This window comes from Podarcis tiliguerta, assembly GCF_965153285.1.
Source record: "Podarcis tiliguerta genome assembly, chromosome: 10".
NCBI lineage: Eukaryota > Metazoa > Chordata > Lepidosauria > Squamata > Lacertidae > Podarcis > Podarcis tiliguerta.
The window spans coordinates 49,366,176-49,390,059 of record NC_139543.1 but is presented as its reverse complement, the minus strand read 5'-3'; the positions used below and the strand labels follow the sequence as shown (position 1 = coordinate 49,390,059).

At 45.9% G+C, this 23,884-nt stretch overlaps 1 protein-coding gene across 1 annotated transcript in view; it reads left to right on the top strand.

The window, feature by feature from the left end:
* Nucleotides 1-9,188: 9,188 nt before the first annotated feature.
* Nucleotides 9,189-23,884, top strand: part of ABTB3 (ankyrin repeat and BTB domain containing 3) — a 221,929-nt gene continuing 207,233 nt past the window's right edge. Inside the window, exon 1 of the mRNA XM_083401216.1 lies at nucleotides 9,189-12,997. Within this exon, the coding sequence (XP_083257342.1) occupies nucleotides 11,761-12,997 (1,237 nt within the window). The 5' untranslated portion in view covers nucleotides 9,189-11,760. The remainder of the gene's footprint in view (nucleotides 12,998-23,884) is intronic.

Genomic DNA, 23,884 nt, shown 5'->3' with positions numbered 1-23,884 from the left:
GAATGAGAAGGGTTCTCTCCCTGATGTAGAATTGGGGACATATTGTAACTATAACTGCCCCTCATCTTACACCTCATCTACAATGCTCTTCTGCCCTGTTTGAGTTTGTTCTAGGCAGTCTCTCCCCCCCTCCTGCAATATCCTGGTACAGAGGGCTTCCACATACCTCTCCTCTCCTCCCCAATTACCCTTGGGGATTAGAGTTGGGTGGGGAGGAAAAGGAAGGAGGGTTGTGGTAGCAGAAGGTGGAAGTAGGCTAACCATAAGTAAAGGCAGATCAGGCCAAATGTAGAGAAGAGGGGAATGTAGGTATATTATGGGAAACCCAGCCAGATGGGCGGGGTATAAATAAATTATCATCATTGTCATCGTCGTCGTCATCTTACACCTGCCCCAGTTCCCCTCTTCTATGTAACTGTTACACAGGGATCCTGGTTTCCCTTAGGTTAGACTGAATGTCTCCCCTGATCCAGTCCAATACATAATTGCTCACTGTTGTAAGACTGTAAAAAGCATCTTTACCTAACTATCATAGTGGATATTTCCAGTGCTAAACATATGTGAGTGCAGCTACTTTTCTCTTGATCTTGTCTCCTGAGTAATTCAGAATTCCCGCCCCCCAGAATTATCAGTGAAAAAGGGCCAGATTAGACAATACAAATTAGTGTACCCAGCTCCTCTAAGCCCACCCAAAACCTTTTTCCTAGCTCTGCCATTCACGCATGTATAAATGGAGGTGGAACATCTGAATATTGTATACTTGTGTCCAGTTCAACACCTATAGGTGAAAAGCAGGTGTTTTCTTTAGTACATTAAAGCAACCAGATGTAGGAATGGTGGAAATATGTTATGCTGCAGGGGGAGAACTTAATGCAAGGCAGTGCCCAGATTTTTATCCCCCAAGCTTTGTGGCTGTGCGATACATGGGTGTGTGCAGCAAATGCCATGGAAGCCTAACATGGCGAGTCGTCATACCTGTACAGTGGGCCACAGCACTCCAACTGTGTGATCGTCACTTAAGCAATTTGCTCAGTATAGTATACTGTACTGAAAAAAGAAGTTGCACATGCTAATGAAGAAACATCTATGAGGAAAGCTTGTGGGAAAGATTAGTATTGTGATTCTCTCTGATCTCCATTCCTTTGAAGTGAAGGTCTAGTTTGTTCAATAGATTCAAGTACTCCCCACTGGGGAACTGGATGTATGCAATGGGAGACTCTTCCTGTTGCAATATGTATGTTCCTAATTGCTTGCAGCATTGTGCAAGATGGAACCAGATTTTTTTCTTGTGAGCAAAAACGGTTCATTTCAGTTGTGAAGGTGCCATGTGTATGTCATCTGCTCTCAGCTGCTGTGAATATTCTGAATAGGACTGTGGAGCAAAAGTAGCTTCAGGCTCTGTCACTTTCAAAGCAGGTCTTGCTCTTGCTAGTGGGCATAAATCATAGTTGAACTGCACAAATACCTTTGTTTCCCCCCAGCTCCTTTAGAATAGTGGTGTGGAATTTCCAGCACATAAACCTAATTAGGCCCACCAGGCTGTTTTGGTCAAGCCACGCCTACCTGTTCTACGCATGATGACATATATTTGCAAGCTCTGATTATCAGCTGATCACTGGAGCTTACGTCTGCAGTGCCATGCAACCCTGACAATCAGCTTGCAGGGCACAGGGCAAGGTGCTTTGTAAACCTCCTTAGCTGCCTGAGACAAAGGGCAAGGTGGCACCCCCCCCCTTTCAGATTTTTTGACAGTTGATTCTTACTTTAATTCTGATGATGGGGCATCTTCTCCCACCCCACTTGAGGGCTACTTTACAGGGTTCAGGGCAGGCTATGTGACACACACATAAAGCTCCAGTACCTTTCTGCAATTTGCTATTCTTTTGCATCTGCCCCATGCCTTGGCAGCCTCATTCTGCCTAATGGCAGGGCTTTCCTGGTGCACCTCAAACTCAAAGATGGAAGGTGCAAGTCAATGTCCCATCCTTAAAAGATGCCATCAGTCACTAGAATAGCCTCTAAGTCCCTCTTCCCCCACCTCTAAGATCCCTAGGTTCATGGTAAACCTCAGCAGCATGACTAAAAATCCTTGGGAATTGTGTCAGTGAATGTAGCTCTGGGACTATTGCTTTGCCCGTAATGTATATATTAGGAGAAAAGCACATAAATATTTGTATAAATTCTCATGCAGACTTTTAAAATTATTATTATTATTATTATTATTATTATTATTATTATTTTAAAAAAACCCTGCAAGTGTTGGTAGAAATTGGGGGAAGGGTGAACTGAACTTAAGACTGGAAAAATGAGACACTGAAGAGTTCATCCCTTGTTGCAGCAAATAACAAAGGGCTGATCAACTTGAAAATGATAGAATTTTCAGGAGTAAATGAAGCAAGAAGTTTTAAATCACAATTAGGTTCAGTGCTCAGAGAACACCTTCTCCACCAATCTTTTTTGGGGTGGGGTGGGTGTAACACAGTTTGGAACAAGAGCTTTTTGGCAAAGGGAATTGCCACTGTCACACAGGTGGTGGGTGCCAAGAGACATGGAGCCAAAGCAGGGAGGTATCAGAATTCTTGAGGGAACTCCAAGGTTTGCAGAAGTAGAAAAATTTTGTTGAAACACCGAGAAGCTGAAAAAAATGGGGACAGGCACAGACCAATGAGCATATTGTCAGTAATCAGACACCGAGTCAGAAGCTGCAGAGGCACCAGATGGGGAGTCATTTCAGGGCACAGAGGTGATTGCTAATGATAGAGAGAGCATTGTACCTGAAGCTGTTAGGCAGAAGCTCCTAAAGGAAACTCCCAGGCCTATAGGGACAGAGACTGGGTGCCTTCCACCACATGTCAACAGTCCAGTGGTTCAAGGAGTTCACTGGGAGGAAGCCTATGGAATAGAGGAGGTGGACCCCATCTTCAGGCTAGAGCCCTTTAGGGCTCTGAAGGCCTCTACAAAGAGGTGGAGACTGAAGGAAGGCATCTGGAGACAGAGGCTTAAAAGGCCTCATTCTACCTCCAACCTTTGCTAGAGCAAGTTTCTCACTTACAGCTAACCATGGTCTGGCAAGCTTTGACCCTGCCTCTCCTTGTCCTTTGTGAAATCAGACCAGAGCATGACAGATGTTGAATGTCAATTGGAAAAGAAAAATGGAAACTGAAGATAGGGGAATAGAATGGCCTGCTGGAGGAAGGCATGGCTGGAACCATGAAGAGGAGCAATCTTATTATGAGTTTATCCTGTAACATATTGTTGCAGGTCACACTCGTAGAACAGGATCTTTGGAGGTTTGCACCAGTCTTTATGTAATTTTGGTCAGCAGGTAACAAGTGTTAGATATAAACAAGCATTATTTTTTTTTAAAAAATGCTTAAATCTCCACCTTTATGACTCCTTTCCTGTTGTTACTAATGACAGTTTCCCTCTTAATTATTGTTTACTGTGATCTTATGCTTGTTTCATTGTGCTTATTTCCATTTTGACAGCCACCTTAAATCCTGTGAATGGCTGGGTAAAAATAGCCTTTTCACAAGACTGTCATTCCAATCCAGCAAGAGAGAGACCCTGAGCATCGGTGTGGCTGATGTGGTGGGTGTGCATTGTGTTGCTGCTCCAGCCCCGCTGAACCTAATAGATGCTTCTGATGAGGATGCGGAAGTGAATTCCCCTGGGACCCTGGGTGGCATGTAAACAATAGAACCTATTCTGGTGGTGAAAGCCATTCCTGCAAATTTCAGTCTTGCTACATTGAACAGCGGTGAGCTCCTGCTGAAAAGCCTTTATTAAAACACTATCACTGAAGCATGGTTTGCAGGCTTTTATTTCAAATACAGCTCATTGGGGAGCCGTAGGGCTGCAAAGGAGAAAGTATATCCCCTTTCCCACTAGGACACACTCTGCCACTTTACTAGTCCTCTGTACTGCTAAGCCTTTAGGCATCTGCTGACTTGAAGGATATTTAAGTTACAAGAACTGGAAGTGGCAGCTTGGTGGATCACATTTCTCTTAAGTACATGAATCTCTGTTTAAGTCACCAGCTGTGCAAAGTGAATAAACCACAGTCCATTCCCATACTCTAAATAGTTTGTCTGCTACTGGTATGTGAGGGTGGTGTGGTGTTTGGGATTGCCTGAGGGGTTTTTCAAAGGGACAGAATCTACCACTGTGTATAGCCTATTCCACACACCCCTCAATTTCATAATTAACCTTCAAGCTATTATCTGAGATCAGGACATTCAAGGGCAATTTGGGGTGGGGTGAGGGGGCTGGCGCCTTCTCAAAAGAAAACTCTGTTGGAAAAATATATATATGGGTGTGTTCATGGAATGTACTGCATGCACATTCCTCTAGGATCCTGATCCAGACTTATTAAGGATTGTGACAGAATGCAAGAAGCTGACTGAGCAACTATAATAACTCTGATCAGCTGGCTAATGTGTGAGATTACATTCTGTGCTCATGAACTACACACACATACCTCGTTTCAACTAGGGCTGGAACTTAATAATAACAACAATTAATTGCTTAATTGTGTGGATTTTAACTTAATTTTAACTTAATTGTGTGGATTTGACCATTCTGTTGAGTAAATGTGCCCATCTGGGTAAAAGCAATATTCTTTTGCTTTGAAAACTTAACGAAGAAAAGGATGGGCGAAGAGAAAAAATATTAAAGACAGTAAAATAAAATAAAGAATATATATATAGAGAGAGAGAGAGAGAGTAAAAAACAACAACACACCACCCTATTATTCAATTCATAAAAACAATCCTAAAGCAAGAGGTATTGCCTCTTGTGTAAGAGAGAAATGAGTGCTCTTCTTTTAAGATGGTGCTTCTTGTCAAGCTTATTTTTATCAGCACTTGTATCAGGGACATAAGTAGTTGCCTTATGTGGATTAGGTGCACTGGTCGATCTAGTTCAGAATTGTTCACACTTACTGACAATGGCTTTCCAGAGTCTCAGGCAGGGGGCTATGTGATAGATAGATAAAATCTGCTGCTTCAATTGCAGTTAGTTGTTGCAATGTTTTAAAATTAATCTAGCCAATTATTACTCTATTAAATGTTGCAGCTCTAATTTTATCTACCACCAGCTCCTACACACTGGCCATGATACTGCGGCTACCAACTCAAATTAGCTTCCACTTAGTCCTTGTAGCACATATGACAGATGTGTAGCCTGACTTATGAGCTATTGTGCCACCTTATGCATGTTTAGGAGGGTTAGGATAGGTTCTGTGTCAGCAGTGTCAATGCACTGGTGCAGAATGTCATGTAGTCACAGCAGCACAGGGCAGCGTGCTACAACAATATGCAGCAGCCCCTGTTGCTGGAAATAAAGTAATGGCCTTGCACAAAGCAGTTGTATGATGCAGAATTGGACACAGAGATATGTGGCATTTGGGATTATTCATAAATTACATTGATTTATGTTTAATGAATTCTGCTGCACTGAGAAGCCTGGAATAAATATATTTTATTGAACTAGCTCCAGGTTAAAAGGAAGGGAGCATTCCCCCACTTCTCTCCCATAGTAGACTAGGTACCTCCAGCAATGCGGCCCAGTGCAGGGACCAGTGAAGAAATGCATTCTATTTGCACCACTAGGGAGGCCGCTCTTTTTCATTTAACCCTGAGAAGGAAGGAGGAAATTAGAAAGGAGGTTTGGGGTTGCTCAGTGCAGGCTATATGTGCACCTATACATTGCCAAAAGAGAGAAAATGCATCACTAAAGAAAGAGGACATTAAGAGGGCATGTAGTTGCAGAAAAATTGAATTTGCTGATTTATATGTATATATGCAAATTTAGAAATACTTGCTATCCTGTAAAACAGGAGTGAGGAACTTCTGGCCCACCAGGGGTTCAAATTTAACCTGTAAAGTTGTTTCCCCCAAAATATCCTGTCCTCCCCAACACTTGACATCAAATGTGATGTCAGGTGCAGGGCAGTTAGAGAGATGGCTGCAAATGCTCAGTTGGAGCCTTCAAGTGTGCTCCTGATTGTGCACTGGTAAAGCAAAGCAGGTTTTGATTTTACCAACCAGTGCTGGAGTAATAGCACCAGCAAGTTTCCTAAGGGTGACATCAGGTGACTGACAAGTTGGCTTCTTTGCTTACCTGTCAAATTTGGCCCACGAGGCTGGGATCCAATAAGAATCTGGTCCATGGAGCCGAAAAGGTTCCCTCACTCTGATTTAAATAGAAATGCAATAAATCTCACCTAGAGGGAAGGCTGGGACCAGGTGACCTGCACCTTCTCAGTCTGCTGTCAATGTGCAAGTTGTAGAGGGGCAGCTTCAAGGCTCCTGCTGCTCTCCCTTCTTATGGTTCTTTATCTTGAAACCACACATGGACCAGGAAACCCTTTGGACCAAGAACACATTCAAATGGACGACAGCCTCTAACAGTTCTTCAAAGAGGACTCTTCTCTGTCAATTGAGATGCATGGCATCCTAGCGGCCAAGGAAAGATGTATTGAAATATGGAATCATTCTTCTCCCAAGCTTAGGCCCTTTCTACTTTGCCATAGCAAGTGGAGAGGCCACAAGGAGTACAGCAGGTTACTCCAAGGCCAGATTCGCACTACACAGACTTCCCTGTGAAGAATGATTGATTGTTAAACCACTCTGGGAATTGTGGTTTTGTGAGAGGAGTAGGGTTCTCCTAACAACTCTCAGCACTCTTAACAAATGACAGCTCCCAGAATCATTTGGGGGTAAGCCATGAGTGTTTAAAGAGGTATCATAGTGCTTTAAATGCATGGTGTGAATGTGGTCTTAGTCTCTTACACAAAGCAGAATGAGTCTGTGGACCTAGGTTTTATGCCCCTAGTTTCACAAGAGGGCCATTTGTCACCCAGGGGACTACTAGCAAGTCCCAATGCCAAGGCCACCAGTCCTTTCACACGCTTTCCTGGGCAGAGAGCCAGACCAACACCGTTTATTACATGATGCAAAAGACAAGATGGCGCCCCGTGCTCGTTCCGTGTACAGAAGCTGACTAGACTTGTAGGTAAATCTTGTGTCAGCCCTGACAATGGAATGACATCTTCAAGGGCACCTGTGGGCAGCAGGCTAGTTTAGGAGGTGTATGACAGGGTTGTAGATGGCTAGGGTTCAAGAGGAGTTGGTGGGGTGTTGACCTTTAAAGCCCTGCGTGGCTTCGGCCCTGTATACCTGAAGGAACGTCTCCACCCCTGTTGTTCAGCCTGGACACTGAGGTCCAACTCTGAGGGTCTTCTGGTGGTTCCTGCATTGCAAGAAGTGAGGTTACAGAGAACCAGACAGAAGGTTGTTTTGGTAGTCATACGCACCGTGTGGAATGCCCTCCTGGCAGATGTAAAAGAGTTTTAAAAACTGCATAATTTTTTGTAGACTTCTGTTTCAAGAAGCCTTTAGTGCTTGATGTTATTGTTGTGGTTGTTGTTTTTCCCATATTTTTATTGGAATCTTCCCAGATTGGCTGGGGCAACCCAGTCAGATAGGTGGGGTGTAAGGAATAAATAAATAATAATAGTTGTTGTTGTTGGTATGCTGCATCCCAGCACATGAGATCTGAGGTGATTGCCTCACTCTGCCTAATGGTTGGACCAGACTTGCCTGGGCAGATGCAATTAAAAGTTAAGTCATGTGATCTTACTTTAGTTAATCACTGCAGTTTATACTGATGGTTATGAGTATAAGGCGAATGTTTATAAATGACTAAAAAGTGTTTCCACAAGAGTAATGAAAATATAACACCTTTGGTTAATAAAAACAGATACCAATCAGAGGCTAAAGAAACGGGGGCGGGGGGGGGATAACTCTTGCATCAAAAGAGATATATGTTGGGTTTGTTCCATAGTATAAACTATGCTGACCTCTTACTGTTTTGTTTACAGTGATTTAGTTATTCTTGGGTGGAGAAGGGAGCTAACCTTTGGCTGAGTTCATTTTTACTCCCCTTTTAAGGGTGGGCCTCCACCCACAATCCGTTTCTCATTACCCTGACCAAATAATGATACATAAGGGGGGGAAACAGTGTCAGTGTTATGTTCCTCCTGGTATGGTTTGTGGAAGCTGCCTCTGTTTGCTGTCCAGATGGATGGATTGACTTTGAAATGCCTGGCTCACTTCTTTCTGACACCGAGCAAAATAAACTTTAGGAAATAAATGTTGAGGTCAGCTACATCCTAATTCTGCTCAGGCAGTTTGGGAGTGTCTAATATAGATGGAATCCATCATCATCAATAAAATAGCAACAACATCAGACTAGAAACCCAAAGTGTTTTTCCACCCCAGGAAACAGAGGCCCTCAGACATTCCTACTTTCTGATTTGTTATTTTGACCTTATTTGTTCCTGTTTCGCAACAAAAGCTACAGTATCCACACTGGACTCTTGCTGTGAGAGTCAACAAAAGCCTTTCCATCAGTTCTAGTTGTTCCAGTATGTTGACTGTAATATCTAGTGTGTTCATTATTCAACTATTAATTGTAATTCTAAAAAATGGTTCTTGGACTCCCATTTTGGAATCCAACCCATTAGGAAGGGCCTTTGAAAAGCTCAGTGGCATTTCCTATTTGTGTGAACTTCCTGTCAGTTTCTTCTTTATTTACGTGTGCTGTGTGAAATCTAATCTATGTCGCTTCAGGTGAACTCTAATCTGAATTTCTGCAGGGAAATTATTGCATGTTATAATTAATATTTGCTCAGACATTTCCCCCTGGCAGATCAGTATGCTTGGGACAGGCATGACTAATTGCTGTCCCATAGAGGGAGACAAAATCTGCTACTTGTTTTCTTTATTTAAGACATTCTTTTAAAAAATAAGCAGTAACAGAAAAAGGAGCAAACTTGAGAAAAGATGGACAAGGAAATGAATGCTGATGGTAAGCATTGAGAGAGTAGCACATAAATCAGTAACATAAAATACAGAGTAGGAACCTGAACTGTCTCAAATCATAAGCAGTTCCAAATAAAACTATATTTTAAAGGGATCTGCTGACTCACTGTCTCTGATGACAAATAGATTACAAATACATTTCTATTTCACCCTTCAAAAATATTGCCCCCGAAAATGCAGGGTATCTGTCCTGGTCTACACTGTTTGCCTCTGAGCTCTACCCTCTTGTCCTGCCACTGGTCATGCCTTTACTTTCTGCAACCTCTTCTTAGTTCTGGACCTGGTCTCCTGAGCTCATGCCTTTACTTTCTGCAACCTCTTCTTAGTTCTGGACCTGGTCTCCTGAAGGTGCTGCAACCACTCCCACTGGCGAATTAGCTAATCCAGTGTGTCGAGAGCAGAAGAATTCCTGGGCAGCCAGTGTGCCAGGTTCAGGTGAAAAGTTTGTGGGTGAAGCATGTCGCCTGCCAGGGCTGCCTCCAGGTTTGAGAAGGCCCTTGGCAAAGCGCCATCTTCTGGTGCCCTTTTTATGTCAGTGCCCCTCCTCCTATGTGGGCGAGCTTACCTGTGGCAGTGGAAGGCTGCTGTAAATGGTTATCTGTACTGATTTCTCTCCCTTCTTGGAACTGCCTCTAAATGTGTTGCTTGCTGTGCTTTTAGCCCCTGGCTGTTTGAGTGTATCTCACTCTCTTGTGGGACTTCCCTGCCCAGCCTCTTCTAGGCTGTTTGGCTCACCTCTGCAGCTGACTGTTGAGCTGACAGCATAAGCAGGTAGCTGCTGCACCAGCTGTTTCTGACACAAACACTAGTGTGGCTGGTGCTTTACACAGTACAGGGTGGCAGGTCCCTGCCCCAAGGTGCTTACAATCTAAAATCTTGAGAAAATGTAGGGTTACAGTGGATCTTGGTGACACTGCAAGATCTTTTGCTGTTTAAATAGTGGGCTTTATAGGCAAACCCCCAAGTGGACATGCAAGTGTCCTTCCTTTCCAAATGGTCACTGAAATACACTGAGATTGCTGAGTTTCTTCCCAGCCATGCGGAAGCATCAGGAGTACTAGATGCCATTGTTTTTAATGCCATTCCCCATTTGGGGCTTCTTGGCTCTGAAACGGTTCCATTGTGTAGAATGCACTGAGATGCTCTGTATCAAATCTGATAACCCAGCAGGTTTGACATCCTGGCTTAAAGGATAGATGACAGAAGGCTGGAGAAAGCCTGCAGCCCTCTAGAGGTTTCGACTCCAACTCCCATCTGCCCCAGCTAGCAGGGGCAACAGTCAGGGACGGGGGGGGGGAATCTGGAGCCAGCATCTGGAAGGCTACAGCTTCTGCATCCCAGTGCCAAGATATTTCTGGGAAGTGCTTCGTTTTCAGTTTAATGTAACCTGCACACAGTTTCCCCACAGTGAACTGCGTCCTCCAAGGCAGCTCAGGATTAAACATTAAACTATCAATACAAAGCATCATAATCATGATTGGGATGTATGTGTATTACAACCAGGCACCTCGAGGGCTCGTGTTTTGAGTTGGCGTTAGATAATCTTGGGCTGGTTGGGAAAGGCTCGAGCTAATCCATTACTCTGCACCACGCAGAGGCTCTTTTTCTTCACCACCCTCCTTGTTTTGAAGTACGTGTTGCTGCGCCATCTGGGCTCCCCTGTAACGATGCATTCTGTAGCCAGTGCCAACGGTGCTCGGATCCCTTCACACACACCCCACAGCACACATTAAGGAAAACGCATGAGACTACAGGTCCTCACCTGCAGAGGAGATGCCACACATCCCAAAAAGGTTTCCTGGCTCTGAGCTGGAATGCTAATATTTCAGGGCTGTAGTGTGCAAAGCAACTTGAAGGGGGGAGACGACAGGCACTCCGGCAAGAATCTGCAGCTGCCGCTGCTGCAGCCTTCGTATCTTGGTTTCTAATTTCTACTACCTGCTTCAGAGAAATAAATAGATGCCAAGTCTGGAATTTGTAGGGCTGGTCCAGCAAACATAAATCACTGCTGCTCATTCCCATCGTCTATTTTGGATCAGCTAAATATATCCTGCGGGTTCCTCTCTCTCACTTTTGGCCCTATTTTTCCTTCCCCTCATCTCTCTCTCTCTCTCTCTCCCCTCACTTCTCAACTGCAGAGTAACGGAGAAAGACAAATAAAATCACACTGGAGCGGGCTCGAGACAGCGACGAAGGAAACCCACCACCCACTTCCAGCTCAGCACACCCAAGCGAACGTGGGAGAGAGCGAGAGCGAGAGCGAGAAGGCTTGGAGAGCCTGTGGATCCCACTACGAATTCCAAAAAGAAGAGAGGGGGAGAAGGGGAGGGGAAAGTGACGCGAGGGGAGAGGAGGGAGGGTTGGGTGGGAGAAAGGTAGCAATGAAATTAGCATCGGCGCTCCCATTGGATCTCTCTGCGTGCGATTTGCATTAGCCTCGCCTCTTCTCCCAGCCGCCCCTCCCGCCTCTGCCGTTCTTTGGTTGGCTTGGGTTTTGCGGGCTAGTGCAGTGCAGGAGTCAGGGAACCGAGGAGGAGACAAGCACCCGAGGCGGCCAGCGCTGCTGCTGCTGCTGCCCTGCTGCTGCCGCCGGGAGTTGGGGAAGAGACCGAGGGACCTTCGACGCCGCGATCCTTTGGCCGCGCTCGCTCGCGCGCTCTCTCCCATGCCTGTGCGCATCGCGTTTGCGGGTGGCGGCGGCATTTCTTTATTTTGATCGCGAAGGAGCTGCTCTGCGCGCGTGCCAAAGCGAGGAAGCTGCGAAATAAGTACGTGAGAGAGGAGGAGGAGGAGGAGGAGGAGGAGGAGGAGGGCGCAGGTCTGTTACTTTCTCTTCTCAAAGTTTCCTGCTGGTGCAGTATGAAGTGCAGCGATGGCAAGGAGAGGTAAGACGGTGGTGAGGACGCTGGAAGATCTGACCCTCGACTCGGGTTATGGTGGTGCGGCAGACTCCGTCCGGTCCTCCAACTTGTCTCTGTGCTGCTCCGATTCCCCCCACGCGGCTCACCCCTATGGAGGAAACGGCTGGCAGCATCTAACTGACTCGATGCACAGTAGACACAACAGCTTTGACACCGTCAACACTGTCCTGGTGGAAGACTCCGAAGTGCTGGACTGCGCCGAGCAGCACTGCTCCAGGCTGCTGCCTGACCTTGAGGAGGTCCCCTGGAGCCTCGACGAGGTGGAGGCGGTTCTCCTCCTCCTGCAGCGCAAAGAGGCCAGGGGGCCGGTGGGGGTGGGCGCCGCCGCCGCCGCCGCCAGCTCCAGCAGCGTCGCCAGCTCCACCACCACCATCAGCAGCAGCAGCGGCGGCGGCGGAGCCCCCCCTTCCAAAGATGCCCTGGCCAGACTCTCCACCTTGGTCAGCCGCGCGCTGGTCCGGCTGGCCCGGGAGGCTCAGCGCCTGAGCCTGCGCTTCGCCAAGTGCACCAGGTACGAGGTGCAGAGCGCCATGGAGATCGTCCTGGGCTGGAGCCTGGCTTCCAGCTGCACGGCGGCCGCCCTGGGCGCGCTGTCGCTCTACAACATGAGCAGCAGCGGCGGCGACCGCTTCAGCCGAGGCAAGTCGACCCGCTGCGGCCTCACCTTCTCGGTGGGCAAGTTCTACCGCTGGATGGTGGACAGCCGGGTGGCCGTGCGCATCCACGAGCACGCCGCCATCTACCTGACCGCCTGCATGGAGAACCTCTTCCGAGAGATCTACGCCAGGGTCCTGCAGCTGGGCGCCGGGGCCGCCGCGACCCACCCCCAGCAGCACCCCCACCTGCACCACCTCCAGGCGCAACAGCACCCAAACAACCCCCCGCAGCTGCCGCCGCCGCCACCGCACCACCACCGGGGCCAGTGCTCGGGCGCCGCCGCCGCCGCCGCTCTGCCTCCTCCGGCTCCTGGAGCCGCTCCTGCCGCCGCTTCGGACAACAAGGACCGAGAGAGCAGCGGCAGCAGCAGCGCCGCCGCCGCCGCCGCCGCCGCCAACAACCACCACCACCACAGCAACGAAGCGCCAAAGTTTACGCTGGAGTCCCTGGAGCAGACGGTCAACAACGACTCGGAGCTGTGGGGGCTGCTGCAGCCTTACCAGCACCTCATCTGCGGGAAAAACGCCAGCGGTGAGTCAGGCGGGCGATGCGCAGGGCCCTGCCCACCTGTTGTTGTTGGAGTGCCAGGGACGGGCGGGGGGGGGGGAAGAGGGCTGCAGGCGGGGCGCGCGCATGGCGTGCGTGCGCGCAGCCTGCCCACTAGGGGTGGATGGGGGAGATGTCTGCGCACCTCCGAGGGCCACCCAGTAGGAGGGACATCACACGGTGTTTGGCCCTTACAGAAGAAGACCAAACATATTGTGGGCGGGGAATGGCCAAAGGATGACTTGTATGGGAGTTGCACCTGCAAAGTTTGCTTGCCATTATTAGACTGCAATCTCTATGCGGAGCTGGTGGTCTTCTTGTTCCTTATGGGAGAGAAGCCTCAGTGAAGAGATGAGACTTGTGTCTAGAGTTGTGCTATAAATCTGTACATGAACTCGGAGGCATCTCCAGGCACTTTTGTTGTGCTTACTTGGGAGTCAGCTCCCATTGAACTCATTATTTGCTTGTGAAAATTAATGGTATTTCCTGAGAGGTACCTTGGAGTTGGGATGTTATTTCTCACCCACTGTTGTTGGTTTTACATCCATGCTCTTGATGCTAACGCTAAGTGGCCGAACTTGATTTCCACTTACCTGTAACAATGGAATAAGCTGCTCTCCCAAGGTTGCCAATTCACCCCTCTGACAGGGCTCCTGTGTAGCATGCCAGAGAGAAATGAGTTGCTGCTCATCACCGAATCTCCACACAGGGAAAAGCTTCAGTTTCTGCCTGCTGTGCAGCTGTTGAATAAGAAGATCTCTTCCCTGCTCTGGAATGTGGCAGCTTCAGTCTACTGTTAATAGTGTTCTTGCATAAGGCTATACTTTGTGCCCAATTTTGATGGAGAGCTGTATTCTGTGGTTGTCTTTGGAGAAGGGCTGTACACTGTAAAGACAAGGTGTCAGGTGGTTCTAGAGAAGGTGGTATTCTGTTTCCTCTGATAGTATCTGTGTTGAAGCGGGCTGTGGGCTGCATACCTGTAATTGTTTTCAGTGGAGAGATGTACACTGCAGTTCTAGTGCTGAGGAGAAAGCTTGTGAACTATGCTCATCTAAACTGCTTGGAGCTAAGGGTTGTGTGCTGTGCCCAGACATTTCTTGTGCAGGGATGCTCATGGCCATGCTGAATGTGGTTGTGCTTTGCACCCACTTGTGTAGTCACTAGCTAAAATGTAGTTCTGGTAAGAAATCTGAACAGAAGTGTTCCTGAAATATTGCCTCTTGCTCTGATAATGGTGTAGAAATGGTGAGACTGGCCGCACTTCATGCCTACCTGTAGTGCATAGAGGTGGGTAATAGGGAAGTGGTTTTTTTGGGGGGTGGTAGGGGTGCTCAAGAGGGCTGTCTTTCTCCTGTACCCTGTATGATGCATCGTTGGGCATTCTGGGGGAATTATTCCACCTAGGTTGGCTTCATCACCATCTTAGATTGCTTGCATCCTTTTATTCACAATGCTTCAGGGATCTGCTTTAAAATCTACCCATCTGTAAACCTGGCTTGCTTCTAGAATAATAACCTACTTCTTAGGGGAAGGGCTATAGCTCAGGGGCAGAGCATCTGCCTTGCATACAGAAGGGCCCAGGTTCAATCCCTGGTGTCTCCAGGCAGGGATACTCTGAAATCCTGGAGCCCCTGCCAGTCAGTGTAGACAGGTTTGAGCAATGGTCTGACTCGCTATAAGGCAGCTTTCTACGTTGTTCTCCTCAGCCTCCCTCAAACCTTCAGTATGTTACATTTATTTATTCTTATTTTGTATAGACATCTGAATCATAAAAGTGTCTTAAGTGGTGTACACTCTAAAATTATCAGTAAAACACAAATAAAACCAGCAAAATATTTTTAAAAGGCCGAGCATACAGAAAGCAATTGCAGTACGACACAGTTGGATAAAACAGTAAGCAAATAGTTGCATTAGCAACTGTTGGGGAGCTGGGCTCCTTGGTTTCACCAAATCCCACTGGACTTTGCACACTTTCCAGATGTGCCACAGCCAGTTAAGAAGCAGCTGGTTTGGCATGCTACAAAAGGGGAAGGAATCCTCAGCCCGGGTGATGGGAAAAGTGCCAGCTCCCAGCTTCCCAGAGACTTCAGATTAACGACTTCAAAATGGCTTTGGATAGATCACTGATTAATCTTCGTTGCCACTACTCTAGTTCAGCCACACGAGGCTCATCCATACTGTTGTCTGAAGTGGATTATAAGCTTCCTGCACCTCCATTAATTTGCCATTGTCCATATGACCTCCTCCAAATTGCTACCTCCACACATGTTCCTCTCCCTCAGTCTGGATTTTCTCATACCAAGGATACTCTGGAAAGCACAGGGTATGTGCAAATTTGTGATCTTTCTTCAACAAATGTAACCGCAGAGGTACCAGCTGCAGTGAGTGCGTTGGGTGGAACGGGGCACTGCCCCACTGAGCTCAGTCTGCCCTTGGTTAGCTCCCATCTGTCTACTTCCTCACTTACATCCAATCCAGGGAGTGGCTCTGGCTGCAGGTTTCCTCTTCATCTCAGTCGGGAGGAGGGAGGAGACAAAATTAGCTGGCCATGCCTGCCATTGGCTTTGGCATCGGCTACTGTAGGCTGCTCTGCCTTCTGTTTTACTAGTCCCAGTGGGCACCAGCCACCACTGAGAGGTACTTTATGCTCCCTCTGTTCACAGCTGTGACGGTCACCATATTTCCTGCCAGCTAGTTTGGAAGAGTTTTCCTGCTTGCCTAGTCTGGGGAGGTTTGTGGCTGTAGGTTTTACACTGAACAATGGAGGGCTGACAGTGTGCTTCACATCAAACCTTTTGCACACGTGGCACAGAAAGCACACGAGGACACTGAAATATGAATGTGGCCCTTAACTGATTCTAAAAGCTGGGTGCATGTGCATTCAAAAAGCCATTGCTGTTGTCCTCATGCACGTGTGCACACAGCTCAAGGAAAGCTCAACGTGTCCTCCAATTTGCAGGTCAAGGCCTTTGAATCCCGTCCCATTTTTCCTTCTCCTTAGTGGCTCACCAAGGGCAGAGCTTGGTGGTTGCCTTCAGGTTTGGGCTTGAGGCAATCATGAATAAGCCCCACCCTGCTACTTCCTCATTCCAGTTCCTTCCTATGTCCTCTTCATTCTGAGACTGCTAAGTAGGTTTTTATTTTATTTTTAATGTGAGGTAGCAATATAATTATTTTAAGAAACCTACCTTTTTACAGTCCCCAAGTCCTTTCCACCCCTTAACCTCTAACAATTTTAATGGAATATGGAAAAGCTGAGAACCTGGGATGGATACCAGCTTCTTCATTGAATTTTGACCCTCTTTTCACTTTACCAGCCTCTTTCCCACTCATCTCTCTCCCCACTCCCATTTGTGAGCAAAGCACTGAACTGTTGGTGGCTACCCATAAGGTTTGAATCATACAGATCTAGGGATGTCTGGTGGGGGGAAGAGACAGGGACCAGGATTGTTATTATTATCTTCACTTGTGCATTTCCAGAAATGTGCACAGTTCTGTTAAGGACTGGTGGTGGAGACTTCCTGACATTCCTGGCTTTTCCTTTTCAGTAGGTATGTGTGTGGATAAGGATAAAAAACACATGTGGTACTCCCTCCCCTCCCCCAGAAACTGCAGCTACAGTGGATGGCATGGTGGGAAGGGAGGAAAGAGATATTTGGGGAGGGGGACGTCTCTGAGCATTATTTACTATAACATCTGCAGTGAACTCCAGGACCGAGTGTTTGGCTGAGTACCTCTGTTTTGTCTCCCTCTTCGCTGCTGTGTATATTTTTGTAGAGGCTTCTCATATGTTTGGGCTGCATATTGTGTACACACACACACACACACACACACACACTTCAAAAGCCTTCGTTTTTCCACAGGAAATGGTAGAACTGTAACTGAAGCTGAGAGACAGAGAGAGAGAAGAAATAAAATTTTGTTACGTGGGAGCTGCTCAACGCAGTCTTTTGCTGGGGAGATTTCATTCATGTCGCTGCTTGTTTACTGAAAGCTTCAGGCACAGAAGATGCAACAAAGCTGATGCATCAGCCTCCCTGGGATAGTTTTTCATCTTTTAAAAAAGGTGTCCAACCAAACTGTAATGCTTCTCCTCCCTGCCAACAAATCCAGACAGCTTCATAATGGGAAAGGCATTACCGTATGTTATTCAGATGCACGCATACTGTAGGTGCAGGGCTGCGGTATGAGCTTTCACGTTCAATGGGATCTAAGCTGTGTTTGCATTATTATGTGTGTCTCACCTCCACCAAGAGATGTACCCTTCTGATATAAACCTTGGGAGGCAAAACCAGAATCTGAACAAGCCAAGGTGCAGAATGCTGAAATCAAGGGAACCAAATTGAAGCAACTGATTGGAATCTCTTGTTCTGATACTCTGTTGTATTTTAAGATTCTTCTAAAGGGCACAAAAGGATATTTCATAATGACCGACTCATGTTGAACACTGTACAGTGTTAGCTTTCCTTTTGGTATTATGGCCCAGTTTGCACATAACACAAAGCCAAACCTAGCATGAATGAGTCAATGTTCAGGCTTCCGGTGAGGAGATTGCCGCTGCTTTGCTCCCCTCCAGTCATTCTGCTCCTGTGCTGATCTTAGACCATGATTTGGCTTAGTGTGTCACCTAAGCCAGGGCTTGTGGCTTAGCTTTGTCCAGACGGCTAAAAACAAGACCATCCATATACAGTTTAGCTTAGTTCATAATGGCTCTGGTGGTGCAAGAGATAAACAGGTAGCATTATGAGACACAGCTGAAAGGACAACCTTCTCATTTTACATTCATGGATTACCAGGGCAAGGTTTAACTGTATCCCTTAGCTTAACCAGACACTGGAGAGACCTGTCAGGAGTAAGCATGGACCAATGGTACCAAATAGTATGGAAAACAGCCCTACTAGAAAAATTAACCAATAAACTGAAACTGACACGGGGTCAAACAGAAGAAGACGCCTTTACTCTGGTATGCCCCCCCTTTGTCACATACACAGCCCAACAAGACAATGACAAGAATCCACCAACAGCATACAAATCAATATGGCTAACCTGATCCAAAACACCCATCCACCCCACTCACACGAAAGCAAAGATCACCACATTAAGCATAATAGAAACATCGCCACCCGCCCCCACCCATCTTCCCTCCCTCCCCCCCCTTTCCCCCCTCCCCCTAATGTCTCAACAAATGAAATGGATTTGTAAAAATGTTACATGGAAAAAATACGAGAGATGTTACACTTCTGTAAAACAAGAAAATCTTTAATAATAATAAAAAACTGTATCCCTTAGCTCATGCCGTATAAGTGAATGGTTAACATTCATTCCTATGGGGGAAATGAAAAAGCAGCATGTGACAAGATTATGCTTGCTAGCTCACCGTCCCAACCCTGCATGGCAATTCTAGGGCATGACTTCATTGATGGATGGGAGGGTGAGGGGTAGAGCAGAAGGATTCAGGTAAGGAGTAGAATCTTCCCATCCCTTCTAATCAAATTTAGCTAGTGTGAAATAATAGTGCATGCAATTAACAGTAAGAGTCCATCTGTCACTAGAATCAATGGCATGACTTCCACTGATTAAAATGGACCATGATCACTCCATCTCTGTTGCAGCTTACTCTAATATTTACGAATGGTCAAGAGTAATGCTCGCTGCTACTCAATGCACGTACCTGGTCATTGTCAATCTTCCCTTATTTGTAAGGCAGAACCCTCCAGATGTTGTTGGACTACAATTTCCATTGGCCATGCCATTATATGTACATTCTAATTTTAACATACTTACCTCTTGCAAGATTTGATGATTTCATCATACAAAGAGTTCTCCTTCAATCTAGCAGCTCAGCTCATGCCAAGCTTATTGTTAGAATCACCAGATGCAATGAGACCAGAGATTCTGTACCTCTTAATCATTGTGCAGAAGTAGAGGAAAATTCAGCAGTCACAGCTTTCCTGATCCCTGCATGATGAGTTGCACTCACTGAAGCTCCCTTGCATAAAGTTACAAGAGCTCTTCTACCCTTTGGTATCTAGGCACACTATCTGTATTGCAGTGGCATGTTCTTGCAGTGGAGGTTGCCTTGATCTGTCAGGCTTAGCATTTGCAAAGCTTTCTGTGCTATAGCGTTACTTAACATCACAACACTGGTGCATTAACCCTGGATTTTGGAGGCAACTGAGTCTTACAGTACAATCCTATGTGTGTTTACTCAGATACTGAACTGGTTCAATGAGTTTTGCGCCAATATAAGTGTGTATAGGATTGACAGCATGTTCATAGTAGAGCTAGTTAGCGGTTATAATAATGAATCTTGTCTTATTGGATACTCCTGCATTTGGCTTAGTTTATTGCCAAACAGCACAATGCTATCTTATGTTAAAAGAATAATAGTGTTTAGAAGGCTTGCATGAAGTGTAAACATCTTTTCAGAAGATAAGAACAAAACCTAAAAGCAAAGGAGGTAGATAAGATTATTTCCCTTTGTTGAAAGCTCAGACATACTCTGAATTTTTAGAATACCAAAAGGGAGGTTTCTGCCCCATATATCACCCTGATTCATGGCTGAATTCATACACCAGAAACTCTTCAGTTCAGGTACAGGTATGGAACATAAGGTAGTAAATCAAGGAATTGGCACAAAATTGGAATTGCATTAATCAAGGTTTCACCCCAAACAAGTACCGGTATGTATCTTTTCCATTCAAATATCTGATGAAGGAATAAAGGTGTATTGCATCATAATGAAGATTCTGCCAAGGCAGTTCTTTATAAAATTAAAAACAGCTGCCCTCACTTGGTTGCTTCTGTTTAACCCATTTCAGTCTTTTTGGTTCCTGTCTCTCCACTTCTGTGCTGCTCTTTTGTGTACTACTGTTGTTAGTTTATTGTAGATGTGTGCTTTACTGTATTGTTTACAGCATTGGGTGCAATTGGTAGAAAGCCAGGATATAAACAGTAATGAATAAAACAAAACACGAATTGATTTCATGAGCTGCCTAACAATTTTTGGGCACCATTCAAAGTGCTGATTATGACTTGGGACCAGTATATTTAAATGACTTATTGCTGATAAATGAAAGCAACAGGGCAGACCTTTCTGGTAGAAATACAAAATAGGCATACTTAGTAGCAGACTGTAGAGTTCTTGGTTTTTGGAGATCCATTTATCCATTTTTGTTTTGGGTAACTTGTTCTCCGCTTACCTTGATTTCCTTTGTTTGCACCGTCTGATACTTTTCTTTTTTTAAGGCAGCTGCTTTGCTGTTTTTGTGATGGTTGTTGTTGTTGCTGCTGTTGTTTTTATAACAGAGTATGGCAACCCTTGCTAACCTGTTGCCCTACTGAGGTTTTGGACTAAAGCACCTATCAGCCTTAGTCTGGCATGTTGACTGCCTTCACCAGGCTGGTGCCCTCCAAATCTGCATGTTGATCAGGGCTGATGGGAGATGTAGTCCAAAACATTTGGAGGATACCGAGTTGAAGGCTGATGCATTTTTAATTGAGGTTAGTCAATAGCCACCTTGATGTATTTTTAATTGAGGTTAGTCAATTGCTATTGAGTGCTCTGTGCTTCAAACTGGAAAAGCAGGTTAACAGTCTCATAATACTTAAACAGCTGATGAAGTGGACTGTAGTCTCGAAATGCTTGTGCTCTAAAAAATAAAGTGCATTAATCTTTAGGGTGCTACGAAGACCAAGTCTCTTCATGTTTAACCAGCTACTTCAAACCAACATGGCTACGAACCTGGAAAGCATATAGTAACTTGTGTTCTTTGCCAACTATTGTTGCTGGAACTTGGGTCTATAAAGGTGTTATCCAGTATGAAACCTGCTAGATCACTGAAGGGTGCTCCAAGAGATGTTACATCCTGTGTCTCATACTATACCAGATATTATACTAATGATGGCATCTGGAGGATGAGACCAGTACTGTATGTGCATCAAATTCAAGATGTGCATTTATAGGTAATGCTTCCAGGTGAGGATTTGGAGCTTGTGTTCTCTTGCTTTTAAGAACTAGGTATGGAAGGCAGGTGGATGGGTCTGTCATTACATTACATACCCCAGCTGTGGAAAATCTCCACTGCTTTGTTCTCTTATCATGTTTTTCTTTCCTTGGTCCTCCAGGAGTAATGAAGTCATAATAGCTTACAATTTTATTGGGCTGCTGCTAGTCCCCTAAGGTATAGCTGGGATTCTTTAAAGGTAAACATACCTATTTCACACTTTCCAAAACAACATGCGAACCGGAACACAAGCCCTCCTTCAAAATTGGCACTTAGCTGAATTTTGCAATATGTTGTTGTTGTTGTTTAGTCGTTTAGTAGTGTCCGACTCTTCGTGACCGCATGGACCAGAGCACGCCAGGCACTTCTGTCTTCACTGCCTCCCGCAGTGTGGTCAAACTCATGCTGGTAGCTTTGAGAACACTATCCAACCATCTCGTCCTCTGTCGTCCCCTTCTCCTTGTACCCTCAATCTTTCCCAACATCAAGGTCTTTTCTAAGGTGCCTTCTCTTCTCATGAGGTGGCCAAAGTATTGGAGCCTCAGCTTCACGATCTGTCCTTTCAGTGAGCACTCAGGGCTGATTTCCTTCAGAATGGATAGGTTTGATCTTCTTGCAGTCCATGGGACTCTCAAGAGTCTCCTCCAGCACCATAATTCAAAAGCAGCAATTCTAGCAAATAGAGCAAGCAAATATGCATCTACTAGCCATAAGTGTGCATATAGTACTACTACAAATATATTATATATGCATTATATTAGCAGGGAGTCCTTTGCAAAAGAAATGTGTAAATTAGGAGATGTTCACGCTAAAATGCTAATGAAATAATGCTGTAAAAAATATCACAAAGGGAATACAGAGAACTAAAGAGTGAGGAAATGTGAAACAGAGAGAAACTGAAACTGTCAGGTTTGCCCGACTCTGAGGACTAGCTATGTGCAATACGAGTGAGAGAAACAAGCATAGTGTGGGGTCTGATATCACTGAGCTAGCATGACATCATGTGGGCTGAGCTGCCATATGGTGAAGCAGTAGCATGCTCACAATACTGTGGTTAATAGCTTGGCTTGATGGAAAATATGACTCTGGTTAAAGCACATCTATGACTTGTGCATAGTCAAAAGCTACCACTGCACAATATTCATTTGTGAAAGTAAGATTGGTGTTTTTTCTATCAAGCCCTTAGCAAGAATATTAGACCTACAAACACTGGGATGCATGGGTGTGTGGAATCCATGGGGAAGTTCCTTTGCACAGTTTCCCGCTGAAGTGAATTGGTTTTGTGCAAAAATGGTTTTTTTTAAAATAAAAAACTTAGTCCTTATTAATTTCAGTGGGGCTTGCACACAGGGTGGATTCTTTTCAGAATGTTTGTGTATGAATGTTTGTGTATCCTGGGAATACAACTTGCAATCAATTTTCCCTTCGCACATTCTTAAGAAGGTCCGCCTGGTAAGCTGCCTGAAGATGGGTAGCTTTTGTAACATTTGGGTGGTAGGATGAACATCTTCGGATGTGTGTCTGAGAAACACTTTAAAAGCTGTAAAATTATGCATAGTAGCTACCTTGTTGTATCATTGATGAGAACTGCACATGTCCCTGAAAAGTCCCAAGTGGCCTAATTCCGATTGGGACTGTAGCACATGGGGAGAGGTACATAGAACTCTTCCACTTGCCCTGCTACTTTCTCCAGGAAAAACCCAGTGTTTACCACTGAATTGGAACAAACGTCAATGGGATTGATGTTTGCTCTGATTTAGTGCTAGTGGACAAGCTGTTATGCCTTTCCTCCAGCACTGTGGTTCTGATGAAAACCATTCCCTACAGAAGCTTTTATTTGACTTGGAAAGGAAGCTCCTGGTGGTTCCTGATTTTGAGAAGCTCCTGTTGCTTCCACTCCTCCTGCACCCAATCCCACTAGGGCTGGCTGAACCACCAGGCAGAGTGAGGTGGCTGCATGTGGTTGCAGATGCTGGGTGGTGATTGGAGCCCCTGTTCTTGGTCTCCCTAACCACCCTGCTATTCCTTGCCTCCAGAGCCGTCACCCTGGAGTTGGCGGTGGTTGTTCATTGCTGACTTGGGCTAGGTTGCCTGTCTTGCCTATTCATTTTCTCCTAATGTCTCACAGACTGTTAGAATTCCTGCTCCATGATTGCAGTCATGGGATTTTTGTCTATCACATGACGGTGTATGTTTTGACTCCACAAAGTGGGAAGAGACAGGATGTTTGTGTTACTGTGTTCCGTGAAGTGGGACTATTATCCTTTGTTCTTTCTCTTTGCTGTCTGATGCTAGAGATATAGGGAGCCATGCTGCAGTGCTTCGTGTGTGTTTATATGTAAATAAAGTAGATTAGCCAAAATGCTGAGTTGCTGAGGTCTATCACGTGAACTGCGAAGACTCTGCAGATCCCTAAGTGTGCCGGTGTCTCTTGGCATCGTTTGCTGTGATGTTCGTGCAGAAGAAAGCTTTTGAAGCTCCCGAATCAACTATCAGGAGTGAGAGAACATGCCAGTTGGGCATGTGTCTCTGCCAGGGTCCTACTCAAGAGTAGGACGAGCTCCTGACAGAGACATCACTGGGGGGGGGGGGAGAAGGCCCCTTGACCCGAGTGAGCAGGCATTGTGTCTGCCTGGTACTTAAAATGGCATTGCAAATGCGTACACATTCTCTGGTGACGTGTTCTTATGCTGTTGCCAGCCTGTTACAACATTTGTTTGAGCAGCCTGGGATCAGGTGCCAGGTGGAGTTGCGAGTGAGTGGGTGCAAGAATTTGGAGGACAGAGGCACATGTGACACATGGCCTGCCATGGCCTCCTCCTCTCCCCTTCTAGCCTTCGGCCCTCAGGTGTGGTGGAGGATGCTT